Source organism: Buteo buteo, chromosome 3 (assembly GCF_964188355.1).
Source record: "Buteo buteo chromosome 3, bButBut1.hap1.1, whole genome shotgun sequence".
NCBI classification, from domain to species: domain Eukaryota; kingdom Metazoa; phylum Chordata; class Aves; order Accipitriformes; family Accipitridae; genus Buteo; species Buteo buteo.
The window spans coordinates 20054112-20072246 of record NC_134173.1 but is presented as its reverse complement, the minus strand read 5'-3'; the positions used below and the strand labels follow the sequence as shown (position 1 = coordinate 20072246).

The 18135-nt window shown below is 40.6% G+C and overlaps 1 protein-coding gene across 2 annotated transcripts in view; it reads left to right on the top strand.

The window, feature by feature from the left end:
- The window catches only part of RAB31 (RAB31, member RAS oncogene family), a 70226-nt gene that overhangs the window by 45205 nt on the left and 6886 nt on the right, over positions 1-18135 (top strand). For both annotated transcript variants that reach the window (XM_075022985.1, XM_075022986.1), the window contains exons 4-6: positions 2290-2361; positions 4243-4349; positions 9291-9400. In XM_075022985.1, the coding sequence (XP_074879086.1) occupies positions 2290-2361; positions 4243-4349; positions 9291-9400 (289 nt within the window). The remainder of the gene's footprint in view (positions 1-2289; positions 2362-4242; positions 4350-9290; positions 9401-18135) is intronic.

Below are 18135 nucleotides of genomic sequence, written 5' to 3'. Positions count from 1 at the left end.
CAGCAGGAGAGGTTCAGATTGGATGTCTGAAGCATTTCTTTACCAAGAGGGTGGTCAAACCCTGGAACGGGCTTCCTAGAGAGGTGGTCGATGCCCCAAGCCTGTCAGTGTTTAAGAGGCATTTGGACAATACCCTTATGTCGTAGTTTAACCCCGGCCAGTAACTAAGCACTCTGCAGCTGCTTACTCCCTGCCCGCCCCCACTGTGGGATGGGGGAGAGAATTGGGGGGGGGGGGGGGGGGGGGAGTAAAGCTTGTGGGTTGAGATAAGAACAGTTTAATAGAACAGAAAGGAAGAAAATAATAATGATGATAATAACAATATTAAAATGACAATAATAAAATAATTGGAATATACAAAACAAGTGATGCACAATGCAATTGCTCACCACTTGACAACTGATGCCCAGTTACTTCTTGAGCAGCGATCCCCCCAGGCCAACTCCCCCCAGTTTATATACTGGGCATGATGTCACATGGTCTGGCATACCCCTTTGGCCAGTTTGGGTCAGCTGTCCTGGCTGTGTCCCCTCCCACCTTCTTATGCCCCTCCAGCCTTCTTGCTGGCTGGGCGTGAGAAGCTGAAAAATTCTTGACTTAGTGTAAACACTACTTAGCAGCAACTGAAAACATCACTGTGTTATCAACATTCTTCTCATGCTGAACCCAAAACATAACACTATACCAGCTACTAGGAAGGCAATTAACTCTATCCCAGCTGAAACCAGGATACCTTAACAACATGCTTTAACTTTTGGTCACCCCTGAAATGGTCAGGCGATTGGACTAGATGATTGTTGTACGTCCCTTCCAACTGAAATAGTCTAGTCTATTCTAAAACACTGGAAATTTCTGGAAATTTCATGATCTGGAAGCCTTAAAAATTCTGGAAAGCATTTATTGCAAGTAATAAAGCCACACACTAAAAGCCTGGAAAGCACTCTTCTACCCAACTCCCTGAGGATGTTAGCTGATCCCTTTTCTTCAGACCATGCTTCTTGACTGAATCTTCTTTTCTCATCCTCCTTCCTGCTGTTTTCTCCTATTAATGAGCTCTCCCACCTGCCTTGCTCTCCAAAACACTTCAGCACTTGACCATCTGTCACTGCTGCTGTGCATCCTTACTGTCATAAGAGAAAGTATTGACCTTGAGCTGGAGTGTGTGATCTGTGATAAATAGCCTACAAACTGGCAAATGAACCAATATTAAAAATAACTTGCTTTATACATTGTGTGTGAAACAGCAAGAAATGTGGAGGCTGCTAGGTCTAAATGCTCAGTCTGTAAGTACAGTTCTGAGAAAAAGATGTGTCCAGTAAATCTGCAGAGGTTTGCAACATAACACATGGATCCGTGTATGTTCACTGGGCAGTGAGATTCATACCCTGCCCTAATAATGTGTTTGATGTAGGAGTTGACCTCAGTTATTAGCTGCAGCTTTATATGAAGCTTTTGCAGATCACTTTGCAAATGAAAATTTGTAAAATGGCTGCGCGAGTGCAGTGAGACTAAACGTATTTTCCAAGAAAGATTATTTTTGGTTTGCTTAAGACTAGGTTTAGTTGAATCAGCAGAAGGGCTTTTTGACTTCCTTTCTCTGTGTAATTATAAGCTGAAATTCTAAATCAGCTGCTTAGTCATGGTAAATTATGAAAATTATGCTGTTCATTGGCAAGCTGTTGTTATAATAAATGTATTTATTGCTTGGATTTTTTTTCTTAAAGGATGTTTCCTTTGAAACAAAAAGCTGAAGAGTAACTTAAACTGCAAGAACCCATGTTTTTCAAAATATCTGTCATAGTATAGGATAAGTAAACATGATGGGTGTTTAGAGTTTTCTGACAAGTTAATTTTATCCAGGTAATTTGCAATGTTTTATAAAACTCAAACTCAAGCTGGATCCAGTCTTTTAAAACTACAAAGCAAAATGTTGCAGTTTGCCAGGGGAAGGGGTCTATATGCTATCAGGTTTTAGGCCTCCAAATGTAGGTCATCTTCGTGTCCAAACTTGTCCTCAGAGTCCATGTCCTGTAATGGAAAAGACGCATTGAACCAGTAAGTGCTGATTGTGTAAATCCGGTGGGATGAAGAACAGCAGGAGATAAGGGAGCTCTGCCTCCTTGTCGTTTAAGGAAAATGAGAGGTGGGTGACCACTGAAGAGGTCTGTTCTGTATGGCATGAAAGAAAGTCAGAGGTCTTGCCATGGCAAGTCTTTGTGACCTGACGAAGTGTGTGATAATTCTGATTTATTAATGATATTTTTTGTTGTGGGGATTATGTTTTAACAGTTTCATTCCTTGGCTCCAATGTACTACCGAGGTTCAGCAGCAGCCGTGATAGTTTATGATATCACCAAACAGGTAAGACCTTCTGTATGCTTTTCGTCTGTGTTAAATCCTCTGCTTGGGCCAGAGTTGGAGTTAAAACCCCAGAAGTATTTGTATGTTAGTCCCTGTTCACATCAGTGGGGTTTATATGCTTCGGTAGTTTGTGTAGATTTGGATGGAGGCATCCACCTGCCTTAAAAAATTAAATATCAAGTCCTGCTTCTGTGTTATTTCAATGTCATCTAGACAAAAGGTTGGAGGCTACATTTTGTCAAAGTTTCTTTGGATTTCCTCTGGCTAACTAGATAGGATAATATCCTGCAGTACCCCCTCCCACCACCACTACCACCTATGTTCTCTGTGCAGAATTGAATTTTTACTGCAAAAAGCAGCTGGCTGCTTTATCAACTGAACAGAAATGCAGTTGTTCACATATTACTGATTTTAACACTAATTATTTTTAACTAAGCATATCTTCTCATGTTTGCATTGCAGGACTCATTTCTTAACTTTGAAACCAGTGATGAAATAATAAGTCTCTGACCTTTGTCTCGACATTCTTCATTTGGAATCAAAATTGTTTGTTCAGATCCTAAACTGCTCTTGCTCATTTCTCAGGCAGAGGTGGCTAGGAAGTTCTAGCTGAATGCCTCTTCCACTGCTTTTGAAAGAAATCCCTGCTGATAAAGCTGAGTTAGAGGAGGTGTTAATGGATGGATGGTCATGACAGTTCACTAGCTTTTTATTCCTTTCCTGCCAACTGAATTATTTACTACTAGGTTGAGAGAGCTGGGTTGGTTCTCCAGTGCATTAGTGTAATGATCTGTGGCTGATGATGATGGCCACTGTTGCACAGTGGTACTGTTCTCCTTTGCTAGTTTGCCAAAAAAAGATGAGAAAGAGTGGGTTGATACTTATTTTTAATTTAAATATCTTATGGTTGATCTTGTAATGCGTTGTAAGAGTAGAGTTTTGTTTTGCCAACCTTTCTTCAAGCTTATGTGGAACAGCTCTCAGAATAAAGCGGGGGAAAATAGCAGAGGAATGTGTATTTCACTTTCTGATGCTTAATATTCAGTGTTGATCATTAAAGCAGAATGGATGGTTTTTTCCCAAATGACAGATAGTGCTCTCCCTTCAGTGATACTGATACAGCCATTGCTGATTTAGACACAACTCTTATGTGCATTTCTGAAGGGGAAAAAAATGATTTATAATGTATTTGGGAGCTCACTTTGAGTTTCAGTAATGATTTCAATCCTGCATTATAATTAGAATCTCTAGGAAGAAAAGTGATTTTAATGCTATTAGTTCATTAGTGCAAAGAAATAGAAAATTTACTATTAAAAGGTAAGTAGCATCAAAAAGTGTTTGAATTTTGTATTTGGAGGGAAAAAGCCAAGTGAATTGTCACCTGTCTCTGGTTTCATAATGAGTAAATCGCAGTTTACCAGATCACAGATTCGGAAATGCTGGTGGGAAGGGGTCACAGTGAAAGCTCCCCTGGATGTTACCAAAAATATGACAGTGATTGAGATGGTAATCCACTGGGCAGAAGTTGAAATTGGACAAATGAAGCTCACATTGAAAGTGAAGGAACTTAGCTACTAGCCAAGCTTAAAAGAGCTGTGGTTGTTTCTTCATCACTGAGAATTTAAAAAAAAACATTCAGTGCTGCTTTGGAGGAGGGCCAAAGGGGAAGTGTCCAAGTTCAAGAATTAAATTGAGGAAGTCTTCTGACCTAAAGTTTGAAAAGCAGATTACACAGATATAGTGATTTTCTTTTGGTCTTATGATCTATAAAATTATTATTGCATTAATACTGTCAAAGCTGTGTTCCTCTAACTTAAAAAAATAAGCAAATACATCAACAGAGGCTAGGGTGTTAGTATATTTGTTATTTCTCTGACTTAGGATTCATTTCATACTTTGAAGAAATGGGTGAAAGAACTAAAAGAACATGGTCCTGAAAACATTGTAATGGCCATCGCTGGAAACAAATGTGATCTTTCTGATATCAGGTAATATATCCATTTTCATTGTTGCTTTGATTGCAGTAACTATAGTGTTTCCTTCTTTCAGGTAACCAATTTGTTTGATTGTTGTAATAGTATTTAGTTTTGGTCAGCTGTATTGAGTCTTTCCTAACACCAGTGGTTCTACCAATGTACAACCTCACCAGCAGCAGCACAACTTGAATTATGTACTTTTTTTAACCTCTCTTTTACTGCCCTTCCTGTGTATTTGTACAATCTACACCCTTTAGCTGCTGAATCATTGGGAATGGAAAAGTATACTCTTTGTTTTCCTTCCATTCATGTTAAAAGGTGCAGAATGTATTAAAGCAATGAGCAAAACCAGCAATGCAAAGCTAGAAGGATGGGCCCGAGGTAGAATAATGTTATTCGTAGAGAAGCTTTGAGAACTCGTGCTTTGTGCTTTGCAACAACTGAAACTGTTCCGTAATACTGGATGTAGAAAGTGTATATTTGGTGTTTTAAGAGCATAACCTCAAGTAAAACTTGCATCACCTGCATGAAGGAAAGAACCTCCTGGGTATAAGAGGAGAGGGTTGAATCTGACTTCCTGCAGAAGAGCCAAGATGATGCTATTTGAGATGAGAGTGAAGCTAGAGTCACTTTTCTGCTTGCTAGCTCTCTTTTGGCTTTGCACTTATCTGTTCTGCAAATGGAAGCGCATTTTGCTGTACAGTAGCGATCCTTTGTGTCAGTCCATCACTGTTATTTCTTCAACTAAGAGTACAGACTCAATGGCTGTATTTGATCCTTTCCTCTTAGAACCTCATAGGCTCTCATGGTTGTTTAAAGATATCCCCCTGTTGTTTTATAGTCATTACTTTGGCCCAGGTTCACCAGAGCCCTGAAGCACATGTGTAACTTCAAGTAAGTGATGCAGTGCTTTATTGCATCAAGGCATATACAAGGATTGGACCTGTGTGGTTTTGGGGTTTTTTTGTGTGTGTTTGTGTGAGTCAGCCATGAACCAACATAAAACTGTGAGTCACTGCTTCCTCTAAGACCTGAACAAGCCCTGATGCTAGAAGACTCCTGGTTTCTGTTGGGCTAAGAATCAGGGACACAGATAGTATATTGGCATCTCCTATGTGATGATGTGATATGCATGTCAACATGGTGAAACTAAGTCCTATAAGACAAAACTAAATGTTTCCAAATATGAAGTAGAAAAAAAGAGGAAAGGATGATTATAAAAATAAAACCAAAAACCACTAAGCACAAATCGGAGTTTTCAGTTGCTCTGAGAGTCACTTTAAATTTATTGCTTAAGTGTTCCCAGCAATACAATTGCCTGATTAAATCAAAGGTACTAAGTTGGAGATTGTAACAGATGGCACCAATTACAAATGAATCCATAACCAGCCTTCCCCCTGCTTTTGGTAGTATTTGCCATGGCAGCAAGCTTTTAAATGCTGTTCCACTAGAGGCAGGTTAACTTGGGGACATGAAGAAAAACCTGCACCCCAGAAATGTTGTGAGAATACTGAGGTTCCTCACAGACCAACTGTGATCTTCCCACCATGTTATTCTCAAACACTACCTGTCGTTTACAGATTGCTGATTATCTGTTTCTTGCTCCTGTTCTGCCAGTACAACTCTTCTGTACACAAAATGTTCTGGTGTTTGCATGGTCCTCATTGTCCATTAGCTAATGTCTCTTTTTGGTTTGTTTTTTTTTGGGGGGGGGCGGACACGATGACTTTTTTCTCCCCATAATTATGAATAGTTTTGAGAATTATTTTTTTCATGCCATTATTCTTTCTGCATCCCCCAGCTTTTTTTATTTCTGAAGTCATCCAGTGATGTCCAGCTAAAGAGATTTTGGTGGAAAAATAGAGAGCAGACTATCTTGCATGTGATATGTTTTCACAGTTTTTCCAGAAATCTGATTGTTTATGCAATACATGCAGCTATATGCATTCTCTGGCTGCTTTGTGTCTTCAATTTTACTTCAGTAAAAATGATTTCGGGTGAAATGTGTCACCAATTTATCAGATCATTTCCAATGGGTAGAAAATACACATGCCTTTGGGCACAGAGAATTTAAAAATAAGATGATGCAAACACACAGGAACAAGCTGCTGTTTGTATGCATTTTTGGCATCTCTCTTTGGTTTTGTAGAACTTTTCACAGATGTTTTGCTGGATATCAGAGGGACAGCTGCTTTTAAGACCAATGTGAATAGATGCAAAAGAGGACAAGCTGACCCGTTTCAAGTTGATTTGATTCTGCCATCTCTATGACTGTAGGAGATAATGTAAGGAAGGAATGAATGGAAGCAATAAGAACTGATTATCTTCCTTTGGGAAGGGACTGGCACTATTTCTCATCATCACTGACCATGTCACCCTTCTCATTTAGCATCTAAAATTTGGTTTTGAGCTGCCAAGATGGATTCAGGATGCGCAGGAATCATGCTTCTTTTCTTAGTGTTGTTAATAGGCTACCAGCAATTTTTGGCACTCTGTTGAAGTAAATTTCTTCTCCACTTTGAAGGAATTTCTACAGGTAGACAGGGAATTTTGTTTAGTATAAATCCTCATCTTTGTTACAGTACTGTCAACTCTAGTACTGTTGAGTGTTTGGCAAACTTTTAAGTAATAGTAATAGACTTTTCCTTCTGATATGTGTCCTGTCCTTCTGACAGGTCATTAAAAAGTAGTTTCAAAGACAGGAGCTGAGACTTCAATGTTAAAATGTTGTAAGTGACGAAAATATTTTTTGAGCATTATAGAAGTCAGTAGTCATAACAGCAACAAAGAAGTGTTTACTTCCCTGAAAACATGGTGCACCTTCTTAACAAATCAAGTTCACTGGAAATTGCCAGATTCTTGGTTAAGAGAATGCAGCAGAATTTCATGCTCAAACCTTCCCTCTATGCATCCAGAATACCTCTTTCTTCAGTAATTATTCAGAAAGTCTCAAGGGAGACTGAATCAATAGAATGATTTGGAAAGGATAAAATGAAATATTTGACATCTTTCAGAATAGGAATCCCTCTAACTTTCCCCGTAGCCCTGGAATAACACTTTCTCAGCACTCCATTGATGGTTCTTGCCTTCTTCCCTCTTCACCCCCGTCTTGTGTGTGTTCACCTCTCAGCTTAGAGTTCAAGCATTTGTGCTTTTTATTTTTGACAAGGTAGCATCTGAGCAATGTTGACATCCAGATTATAACTCCATTTGATGTATGCAGCCATGTATGCAGCCTTCTCGGTGCCGGCAGCACTGGATGGCATGATGCTTATTGCCCACGTGCTGTGGACTTTTATAGGCTTCCTTTAGAAATGTTACAGAGAAGGCTAAGAAGTATTGTGACACTTCCTTGGAATTGTCACTTGCTGCTGTTTTACCTTTCCCTTGATTCCTGAAGCTTGCTTTCTCATCTAAATTACAGCAAGTTGAAAGTTCTCATTACATAACCCTATGCTCTCAAATTTCTTTCTTTACCGTTGTTTGAATATTATGTTACATAGTTTTAAGTTCCTTTTTTCTTATCTGCAGGGTGATCTGCAGATGGTGGTACCTTTCATAATAAAGGCCAGGGTGCCATTTCGGAAATAGTAAGGGGAATGCTGCCTTTTCTGCATCTTCCGTGACAAAAAGACATGTAATACAAAGAAGCACATAATGGAAACAAGCTCTGAATCCAGATGCTGGAATTGCAAGCTAATTTTTTGAAAACCATTTGTAGTAAATCAGGCAATTATTTTGCCTCTCTGCATGTTTCCCATAAGCAGCAGATCTGATTTATTTAAAATATATACCTCCATAAACTAACTGTGAAATTGCATTGCTCTGCTCCCACCTAGGTCCCTTCTGTTAAAGTCTAAGGCACTCATACTAGGAGGAAATTGTACTAGGAGTCTCTGGATTGGTTCCTCGGAGCTGTGGGGTGAAGGAGTTGGTGCAAATTCTGCATGAGCAACAGACAGCTATAAAGCCATACAAAATACACCAGTTGACATTTTGAACAACTGGAAGAAAAAATAGGGCTGGCAGCCTGGTGTTCCAACATGTGCTCCCCTGATTGGGTGTACCCTGGGTGCCTGTTAGCGTTTTCAGTCTCTGATTCTGAGCTGTTGCTCAAAAATCAGGAATACCAATGGTTACAGAGAGCAGCGGACACAGGCAGATTCAGCTTTGCCACCTGGGTCAGGCAGATACAAGGTCAGTGTGGGGCTTGCTTTGTGTCTGAAGCAGAGGTCTTTTGCATGTTGTAAACTGCATTTACCAGCTTTTGGCATATGAAGTATTGGCTACAAAATGAGGATGTTCTACCAGTGATTTTAAGATGGTGTCACTTTGGTGACATGGCACAGAATGCTGGCCTTTCCCCAGTGAATCTGGCACTCCCAGATTGCTCTTGCCAATGTGCTCAGAGTCCGTGGCTTTCATATCTCTTTCAGAATCTCTCTTGTTTTCTTGCTGCTTGCAAACACTTAGACATACGATGCTCTTATCATTTTCTTCCACAACAGCCATATGCTATCTTGTTTGAACACTTGGTATGGACAATGCTGGCTGCTGCCTGGATCAGCAGAGTTGTATGGCTTTTCTCTAGTGTTTTAATGCTTTTCTTATTGGGATTGAGTTTAAAAAATCAAACAAATGGGGTTGTCATTTAAATTATCTTCCTTTTATCCATGAAGGCATGGATTCAGCAGCAAGTCCAAGAAATCTGCAAACTGATCATTGGTGAAATTTTGATATTTTGAATATGATGATCTAAATGCCATAATAAGAAGAAAGACAGTACTACTTTAGCAGGGGAAAAAGAGCATACTAATGCTTTTCTGATTAAGCTGTGTTTGAGGTCTTTTTTTTTCCTTCTTTTTTTTTGTTTTGGGACTTTTTTTTAGCCAAAATTAATTTTTTTTTTAAATTTGGTTTCTTTTATTTGTAATTTTTTTTTCTTCTTTTTAGAGAGGTTCCTATGAAGGATGCCAAAGAATATGCAGAATCTATAGGTGCAATTGTTGTTGAAACCAGTGCAAAGAATGCTGTTAACATTGAAGAACTTTTTCAAGGAATAAGTAAGTAAATGCTCCCTTTATTTATTTATTTAATTATGATTGTTTGGAGGTCTTCTGAAAATAGCTGTCCGTTTTGGGTCTAAAAACTTCTTTCCCAAGGATATCAAGAAATCCACTGGGCCAGTAGTATGGTTGCTGTTTTTGCAGCTGTAAACTAAGAATGACATTGAATACACCAGAGCATAACACAGTAGATAGTAGATATGGGGTAAGCCTATTCCTTCTAAAGCTGTATATAAATCCTGACCAGGGTCATATCTTCTGTTTCAGACCAAGCCTGCTGTAGAGGTAATACTGTTGATCTTATCAGCATGTTGATAAAAACTTAAATGTTGAGAAATGCGCCTGGAAGGCTATGATAAGTAGAAAATAGTCATTGCAGTGGAATCCATTTAAAAAAAAAAAAAAAAATTTTGTCTCGAGGTCTTTTAAACAAGATGAGGCTGACATTCCTTGTGAGGAGAAGAAAAAACGTCTTGTTCAGTTTGCCTAGGGGTTCCAGTTTTGGTCTCTGGCTGCAAGTGGGAAGGACCTTGCGGGCTGGAGGGGACCTCAGGAGACCTTCAGTCCAACCTCCTGCTCAGAGCAGACTTGATAGTGAATTCTGACCAGGTTGGTCAGGCCATTGTCCGGCTGGGCCCGAGAGCAGAGGTTCCACAGCCTCTCTCTGGGCAGCTGAGTCCAGTGTTTGAGTAGTCCTCACAGTGGCATCCCCCCGGGCATATCAAGTCAGAACCTCTCCTGGTTCAGTTCACGGCCACCATCGCTCATTGTCCTGGATGCACATCGGCAAAGAGCCTGGCTCCCTCGTCTTAGCGGCCCTCCCCATAGGCACTGACGGGCGGCGTTGCGGTCCCCCAGCGCCCTCTCGTCTCCGGGCTGAACAGGCCCCATTTCCTCAGCCTCTCCTCACAGGGCAGGTGCTCCAGCCCCCTGACTGCCTTGGTGGCCCTCCTCTGGACTTGCGCCAGTTTGTCGACGTTTTCTTGTATCGTGGGGCCCAAAACCGGACGCGTTGCCCAGCTGCTATAGACTGTATGTAGATGGGGTTAACCGCTTCACCTGATCTGCTGGCTTGGCTCTTGTTGGTATGACTTAGGATGCTGCTGACCGTCTCTGCTGCCAGGGCAGGCTGCTGGCCGGTGCTCAGCTTGCTGTCCTCAGGTCCTTTTTTGCAGAGCTGCTTCCCAGGCAGCCAGTCCCCAGCCTGTCTCATAGCCAGGGGCTCTTCCTTCCCACAGGCAGGGCTTGGCATTTGTCCTTTCTGAGCCACATAAGGCTCCTGTTGGCCCATTCCTCCCTCTAGCCTAAGGCCCTCTGAACAGCAGCCCTGCACTCAAGGGTATTGAATGCACCTCTGAGCTGGGTATCATCTGAGGGTTGAAGGGGGTGCGTATTTTTTCCTCCTTCAGGCCACTGATAAAAGGTGTTAAGCAAGGTACTCCACTTGTAACTGGCCTACAGGTAGATACATGCTGTTAACCACTGGCCTTTAAGTCTGATGATCCAGCCAATTTTTCACACAGCTAACAGTCTGCCTATCTAGGCTATAACATCCCAGCTTGGATATACTAGGATGCTGTAGGAGAGAGTATCTAAAGCCTTACTAAAGTCAAGGTAGACAACATCCAATGCTCTCCCTCAATCACAGATCCAGTCATACTGTCATTTAGGGCAACCAGGTTGGCTGGACATGGTTTACCCTTGGTAAGTCCATGCTGACTGGTCCTGATCACCTTCTTCACCTTCATGTGCTCAGAAGCAGCTTCGGAGAGAATGTTGCCCTGTGTTTTTTCCAGGAAGCAGAGTGAGGCTAACCAGCCTGTAGATCCATGGCTTGTTATTGCCCTTTTTGAAGTCAGGTATAACAATCACCTTTCTTCAGTCATAGGGCACCTCCGTCATTCTCCACAACCTTTCAAAAAGGATAGGAATGATAAAGAACAGCCTTGCAGTGATATTGGCTTCCTCCCTCTGCATCCTCAGGCTTCTATGGGTTGAGATTTCTTAAGAGCTCCATGACTTGATTCTCTTCCACTACTGGTGGTGCCTCCTCTCCCTGAATCCTGTTTTGGGGTGGAGAGGCCTAGGAGACAGCACATCCAGAAACTCAACTTTGTTTCCCTAAAGTATTTTATTTTATTTCACACATTCATAATCAACTCATATTATCTACCACACTTTGCCTGAGACAGGACCTGTTCAAGTGTTTGCTTCACTTGCATGGGATGTATTTGGAATGGTTACTGAGAACTGATATTCCTAGAATACGCTACCTTTCTTTTACCTCCTTTAAAAAAAGGAGGAGTGTGTAAAATGGCTGGCTGGAGGAACCAGTTCTTCCTTGTGATAGTTTACTTGATTGTCTGCGTCTGATGGTTGTGAATGTTCTCGAGGAGGAACTCATCCTTGCCACATAATTAGATAATTAGTTTCTGTCTTTGATAGGCAATGCTGCAGCTGGCAGCGTATACTGTCCCTAATAATGGATATAATAGATGAGGAAAATCAGCTAAATTAAGTTTAGTATGAACTAGATACCCAGGCAAGTGCACTTAATTCCACAGGAAATTATTTCTATATATAGAAATATTTGGTCTCGGTGGATGTACTCATGACCTTATCAAGTACTCAGCAGAGAGAAAGGAGAGAGTTGGTAGTGTATGTTTATAGAAATATAGTGGAAACCAAGTGAAAAATGCTTAATTAGCAGGAGAATTAATTAGTATGATTGTGACTGGGCAGAGAGTATCGATAACTTTCTGATGTTTTACACCACTTAAGTCTTTGTGCAATTTCCAAAAAAGGTCTGTCTATGCCCAAGTTGCATGGCAGCATTTCTGCCTTTTCAGCGTATGAAGTCCCTCTGTGGCTGTGTTTCCTACCCTGTTGTCCAATTTTATTTGTGTGGTGCCCTAGAAGTCATGCTGCAGCTTCAGTTTTGCTTTCACACTGCCCAAGAGTTCGCACCCTTCTCTTGGTGCTGCTGTAGAAGGGCATGGTGCAGCTCTCCAGCCTCTGATGAGGGAAACAGCAACTTCTGTTTACATTGGATTTTGTAGGTAAACTGTATGTGTTGTCTATTTTACAGCCTGGATTTGGAATCATAGTCCAACATGTGTAGAGAATTTCTCCATTAAAAACCTTGAAATTGATACCCCAAACAGAAAGGGTAGACTACATCTTAATTTAGCCAAAAAAATTTACCTCCTGCTTGCTGATGCTTTTCATTTCCCAGGGGTATTTTAACATAATAATTTTTGCTTCCTAAGGTGTCTAACAACTGTCTCTTTTTCAGGGAAAATGTTGTGAACAGAGTGAAATAGTATAATGGGAAAAAATTACTCAACATAATGATATAAAGAAGGCAGAAAATAAAAGGGGAACTGGGATGTTTTGCTGACAGCCAGATAAATCTTGGAAAAATGATAGAGATTATAGACAGATCACTTCATTTGTAAGCTTATTATATTACAGTATTTTTAAAAGATTTTTTTAAAATAAGTTTCTCTTAGGATTTGAGGATTTGACTGCTTTGAGGAATGTCTTAATAACACAGTCTCAACACAAATCCATTGTCCTTAATTCTTCTCAAGAAAATACAAGATGTTAAAGACTAGAATTGGTAAAAGTTTCTGATTTTTTTGAAGATGGGGCAAATCTGGCAGGAGGCTGAGGATGAAGTCTGAGCACAGGAGTCAGCAAACTCATTGTTCTCTGCGCTGGAGAGTTTTCACTGAGCTGTGTAATGGGATGCAGCTCCTGGCTGTCTGTTGAACCCCTGTGATTTCAGGTGGCAAGCCACTACACCTGCCCTGGTTACATTTAGCAGTGCCTGACTGAAGGCTTGCTGTGATTGTGAAACATCACATGGCTGTTTTATTTCTCTGCAAACAAGACAAGAATATTTTTAGTACAGTTGTATATTCTCCACTTGGGCTAAATTTTTCCCAATATCTTTCTTGAAAGGTTTTTGACATAAAAAGGGCTTAAGATTTTAGTGGTTTTTCATGTGTTTCAGTAGTTCTTTTTTAATAGCTGAGTGTCTATAGGATCAAATGTTATTAATTTTTTATTCCCAGCCTTAGAAGAATCGTAGGCACAGCAGCTCCTTGTTGCTGGTTTATACTTCAGCAGCAGCAAAAACGCCAGGAATGTATTATACGATAGCAGTATAATACAGTATAAAGTTGTGCCTGTGCCAGGGGGTTGTACCAGTTCTCTATTGCCCTTTCTTGGTTGTGGGGCTTTAGTCCACTGACCGCTGCTTGTGCCTGAGAAGGCAGCTTACCTATTAAAACTGGCTGGTTTTCAGTGACAGGTGCCCCAAGTGCACTGTCATTTAGTAGTGGTCACATCCTTGCTTTCATACCATTCATTGAACGTTTAGTAGCAATCACACCGTTCATTTAACAACTCAAGCCTTCGTTACCTTATTCAAATCTAGTACATGTCCAGCTGTTTCTCTTCAGCCTGCGTGTATTGCCTGTTACCTTAGCATGAAGGTGCCACAGATACAAAAGAGAAGATTACATAGAAGCCATCCTCTATAAACGATAGAGCTGAGACTGTACCTCCCAGGTTAATACCAGTCTGCATCAGTAGGTCCAAAGGTAAACAGGCAGTGGGATGAGTAAACTGCTGAAGAATACCTAGCCAAGTGAAATATGAAATAAACCTGTGCTTAAGAAAAAAAAAAAAAAAGATGGGCATGCATTACTTTTTTGGAGTCTGGCAAATGTTGGAGGTTGGTGTACTACCAAAGGGGGCAAGATTGAAGCATTTCAGCATCTTCCATCGAGGGTGAGAGGGAAGTGAGGAATAAGGTTATCAGAATTGCTCTACAGAAAGTGTGTAAAGGGTCGTTAGCACGCTCAGTCTTACTGATGCTAGCACTACGAGAAGGAGAGACAGGCTGGTGTTTAAAAATCCAGATTAGGATGTTCTTCCTAGATGAGACTTCCTAATTAGAGGAGATGGTTTCTGTCTCAGTATACAACCTTTCATGTGGTAAATGCTCAGTTATAAATGTGTGAAGCTATTGATTTTCTGATGCCTTGCCAGCAGCTCGTATATTGAATATTTAATGTAACCCAAATACTTGTTTCCTAGAAATACTAGGAGATTAAAAAAAAACAACAAACCCAACCTCTGGAGTTTACAGTTTAACCAGTTGTATACTGGACAAACTAGAGAGGGATGTGTGAAATGTCTGTCTCTGGAAGGGGGAGGGATCCTTACCAGTGGACATTCGATGTTTGCACTGACTCGAATGGACTTGGATGGGTGGAATTGCAGATGGACAATTTTTGAAGTTTGGTGTTTTTCATCCTGTTACCTGCTGACGTGCAGATATCTGTGAACTACTGTGAAGAGGTCTATGAAAGACATTTTAAGAAAAGCAAGCATGTTTATGTTGCAAAGCAATTCATACATGCCATTTTTAAGGCAGCCTAAGCTCATGACTGATTTTTTTGTAGAGGGTATTCACCTACTGTGAAAGGATGGAAAAACCTTGTCCTAACTTACAAGTGTTTGAGATTATATTCTTTACAGTTTATGCTCCCTGTATTTCTAGGATTAGTTGTCCTCTTGCTTTCAAATTTTAATAAATGAAGGAAAACTTATTGGCCTTTGGACTAGTCTTAAACTTGTGAGGTCCTGGATTTCTTTCCAACCACAGGAGAGCTCTTCAATGTAAGCTAGTAAATAAACCAAAACAGCCCAAAGTTAATTGCAGCAGGACCTCAAATCAAGGTTGGATCTCTTAGTAATTAAAGTAATTAGGAATTCTGTTGTTTACTTTGATGCATGTAAGATTTAAATCTTGGTGGGGTTTTTTCTGCAGATTTTAATTAAATGGGCAAAATTTAGTTGTATTGCTGTTTCCCTGGCAAGAACTTCAGTGTAAGCAATCTATGCAATATCCTTTAAAAAAAAAAAAAAAGCTGCTTTTTTTTCTTGCATGGAGATGCTATTAGATATGCTACTAGAAGTCTTTAAATAATTGCAACTTAACTATGTTTAGTTATGCAATATACTTTATTGTAAATATGTGCTATCTTGCATGAAAACTTACAACTTGAAGTATACAGCAGTCATCTCTGTCAGTTGGGGAGATCCTGCTTCACTGCAAGTATGGAGGAGAAAAAGAAAATAGAGACTGACTAGCGGGTCAAGCTTTATAAACTACATGAGAGAGATGGGGAACTTCTAAAATACCAATGAAACTGGTTTCAAAGGATGAAAGGATTTGGGGAGATAAGAAGTGTGACTGTTGTAAGTCCTACAGGTGCAGAATGCCAAAACTGTTGGATAAGACATGCCTGCCTCATTCTGCCATGCCTTCACAGATCGCTGTGCTTTATTGATGTGATTTGTAGAGAGCAATGCTTTGCGGGGGCTTACCTTGCTGTGATACAGCCAGCAATTTTACGAGGAGGTTCTGGCCATTGTATAGCTGTTGTACCAATGCTTGAAGAAGTCTGCCTTTTCTCAGGCAAGCCACAGCAGTCACATCCTCAGGATGCTGTGGTGGCTGTCAGGCTGCTGCTCTGGAGCCAAGTGAAATGGATTTCACATCCAGCACTAGCAAAAATCTCCCCTTCCTTCAGTCCCCTAAAAAAAATTCAGTTGTACGTGATTTTCAGACAGAGAACAGATGGGACCAATGTGCAGAAAGCCACTGTGCAGTACTGTGATGTCTGGCCTCTTACCCTTAGCAGAATTGTTGTAGTTGTGTTACGTGTTAGGACTGTGCTTCTTTGGGACTTGGACTTCATCATCTGGATGTGCCAGCTCAGGTTGATCACATCACATCTGTTTTCCTTTCCCCTACACACTGAGTATCTGTTCAATCCAATGTTGTGGTTGTCCCTTTATCAGCATGGTAACCAGTTGGGTTTTTCTGTTACACTCAACTTTAAGGCTGTTTCCAACTTTTCACGCAGTCTTGTACAGGTCAATAATGAAACTAGTTTAATGTTAAAAAAGCAAACAAAATTAAAAATCCCAACTCCAAGCCTGATTTTTCTGAGCTAATGGATGTCACAGCTTATAACTGGAGCATTGCGTTCAAAAAGGAACAAAGCAGATTTTATTACTGTGGTGATGTGTCCTGCTTCTAGCTGCAGCAGAGCAATCTCCATCTGCCTGCCTTCAAGTTCTGCTTGCAGAGCTGTCACCCAGTCCCTGTTGTCTCTCTTGCTTCCCTGCTCCAGTCTTCATTTTTCTCCCTTCCCATTTTGTTTACCTCGTCCCACCCTCCAATTTCCCAATCTCTTTGCCTCTGGCACTCTCAGAACCGCAACTCCCAGGGTGCCAATTAATCTCTTTAACAAGTCTCAGATTCAATAGCTGGAGTTGGAACTCTTAGCAGGCCTTGGAGAAGACTCTGACCTTCATCCTGGACTGCCTCAGCCCAACTCAACTGTGCTAGAAAGGAGGAGATGCAATTGATTTAGTGCTTCCCACCTGTTAACCTGGATGGTTCACTTCAGAACCATGACAATTTCTGTAACCTTACATTTGAGCAGTCTCTTGTGACACTTATTATTTTTACACACCGTGGTGTGTTTGCTGGAATGAGATCATGGAGGACAGCAAGACTTCTGGAGGAATCTGTAGAGGTGCATGTTTACAAACAGTTTTGGTGCACAAAATCTGTGAAACATGGTCTAAACATTAGTGAAATGAAACCAAAATATATAATCAGATATTTAATTAAAGTGAAAAATCTAATTTTTAAATTGCAGTCAGTAGACCTCACTCCATAGAAATATCAGCAATGGGAACCATATGGAACTTTTATACTGTCTCAGTAATAATATATCCCCAAGTTCTTCATTTCACTAGTTCAGCTGCAGAGTTCTTAGATAAATGTATGTGCATCTGTTTTTCTCTGTGCGATTGACCGTTTCAGTTGGAATCCTAAGATGTGCTGTTGGTGGTCTTTGGCAAGCTGGCTAGTTGTGTCTTGCTCTGCAAAATGGAGAAAAGACTCTATTTATGGTCTAGTTTGTCATCTTTAAGTTAAGCAACAGAAGATTTCAATATCTCATGGACCGTTGGAGCTGACTCTGTCTTAACAGAGCTGTCTTTGGTTTGAAGAGGAATTGTCTTAATCTTCATTACTACTTCAGTGGGAGAATTGCAGGGCTGGATGTCAGAGCACTACTGCTCCTTTCTGGCATCAACTGTATGAAAGAAAGAACCTACAACATTGTTTATGCTATCTAATACAGGGGGATTTTTTTATTGCTCTGGAACAGAGATGATGTATGCCAGTGAGATATACATTTTAAATGAGTAGATACTTTCTAAAATTAATTCAGTTTATGACCTCTGTTGATCCTGACTCAGTGCCAGCTATATTTTAGTTGGTGTCAGCAATATGATGCCATATTTATCACGAGCTGAATGACAAGATGAGATGATCACAGTGCTTTTAGGTAGGAATAGTGATTGAGCTGGTTTAGAAGCAGGAAGTGTAGATGCAGGCTCAGCATCTTACTGCTCATCCTTAGTGTTCTGCTGCTACTTAAACCTTTCTCTGTTACAGCGTCTGCTGTGAGACTAGCTGTCAAGGAGGCCCAGGGAGAGACCATTGGTCAAGTAGATTTCTGACTGATTATTTTTATTCAATTCCCCTGCCTGTTGGGAACAAATCACTGTATTATTTGCTGTGGAGCTTGTTCTCAGGTGTTGGTGACTGAGTTTTATGCTCCAAGAGAGTT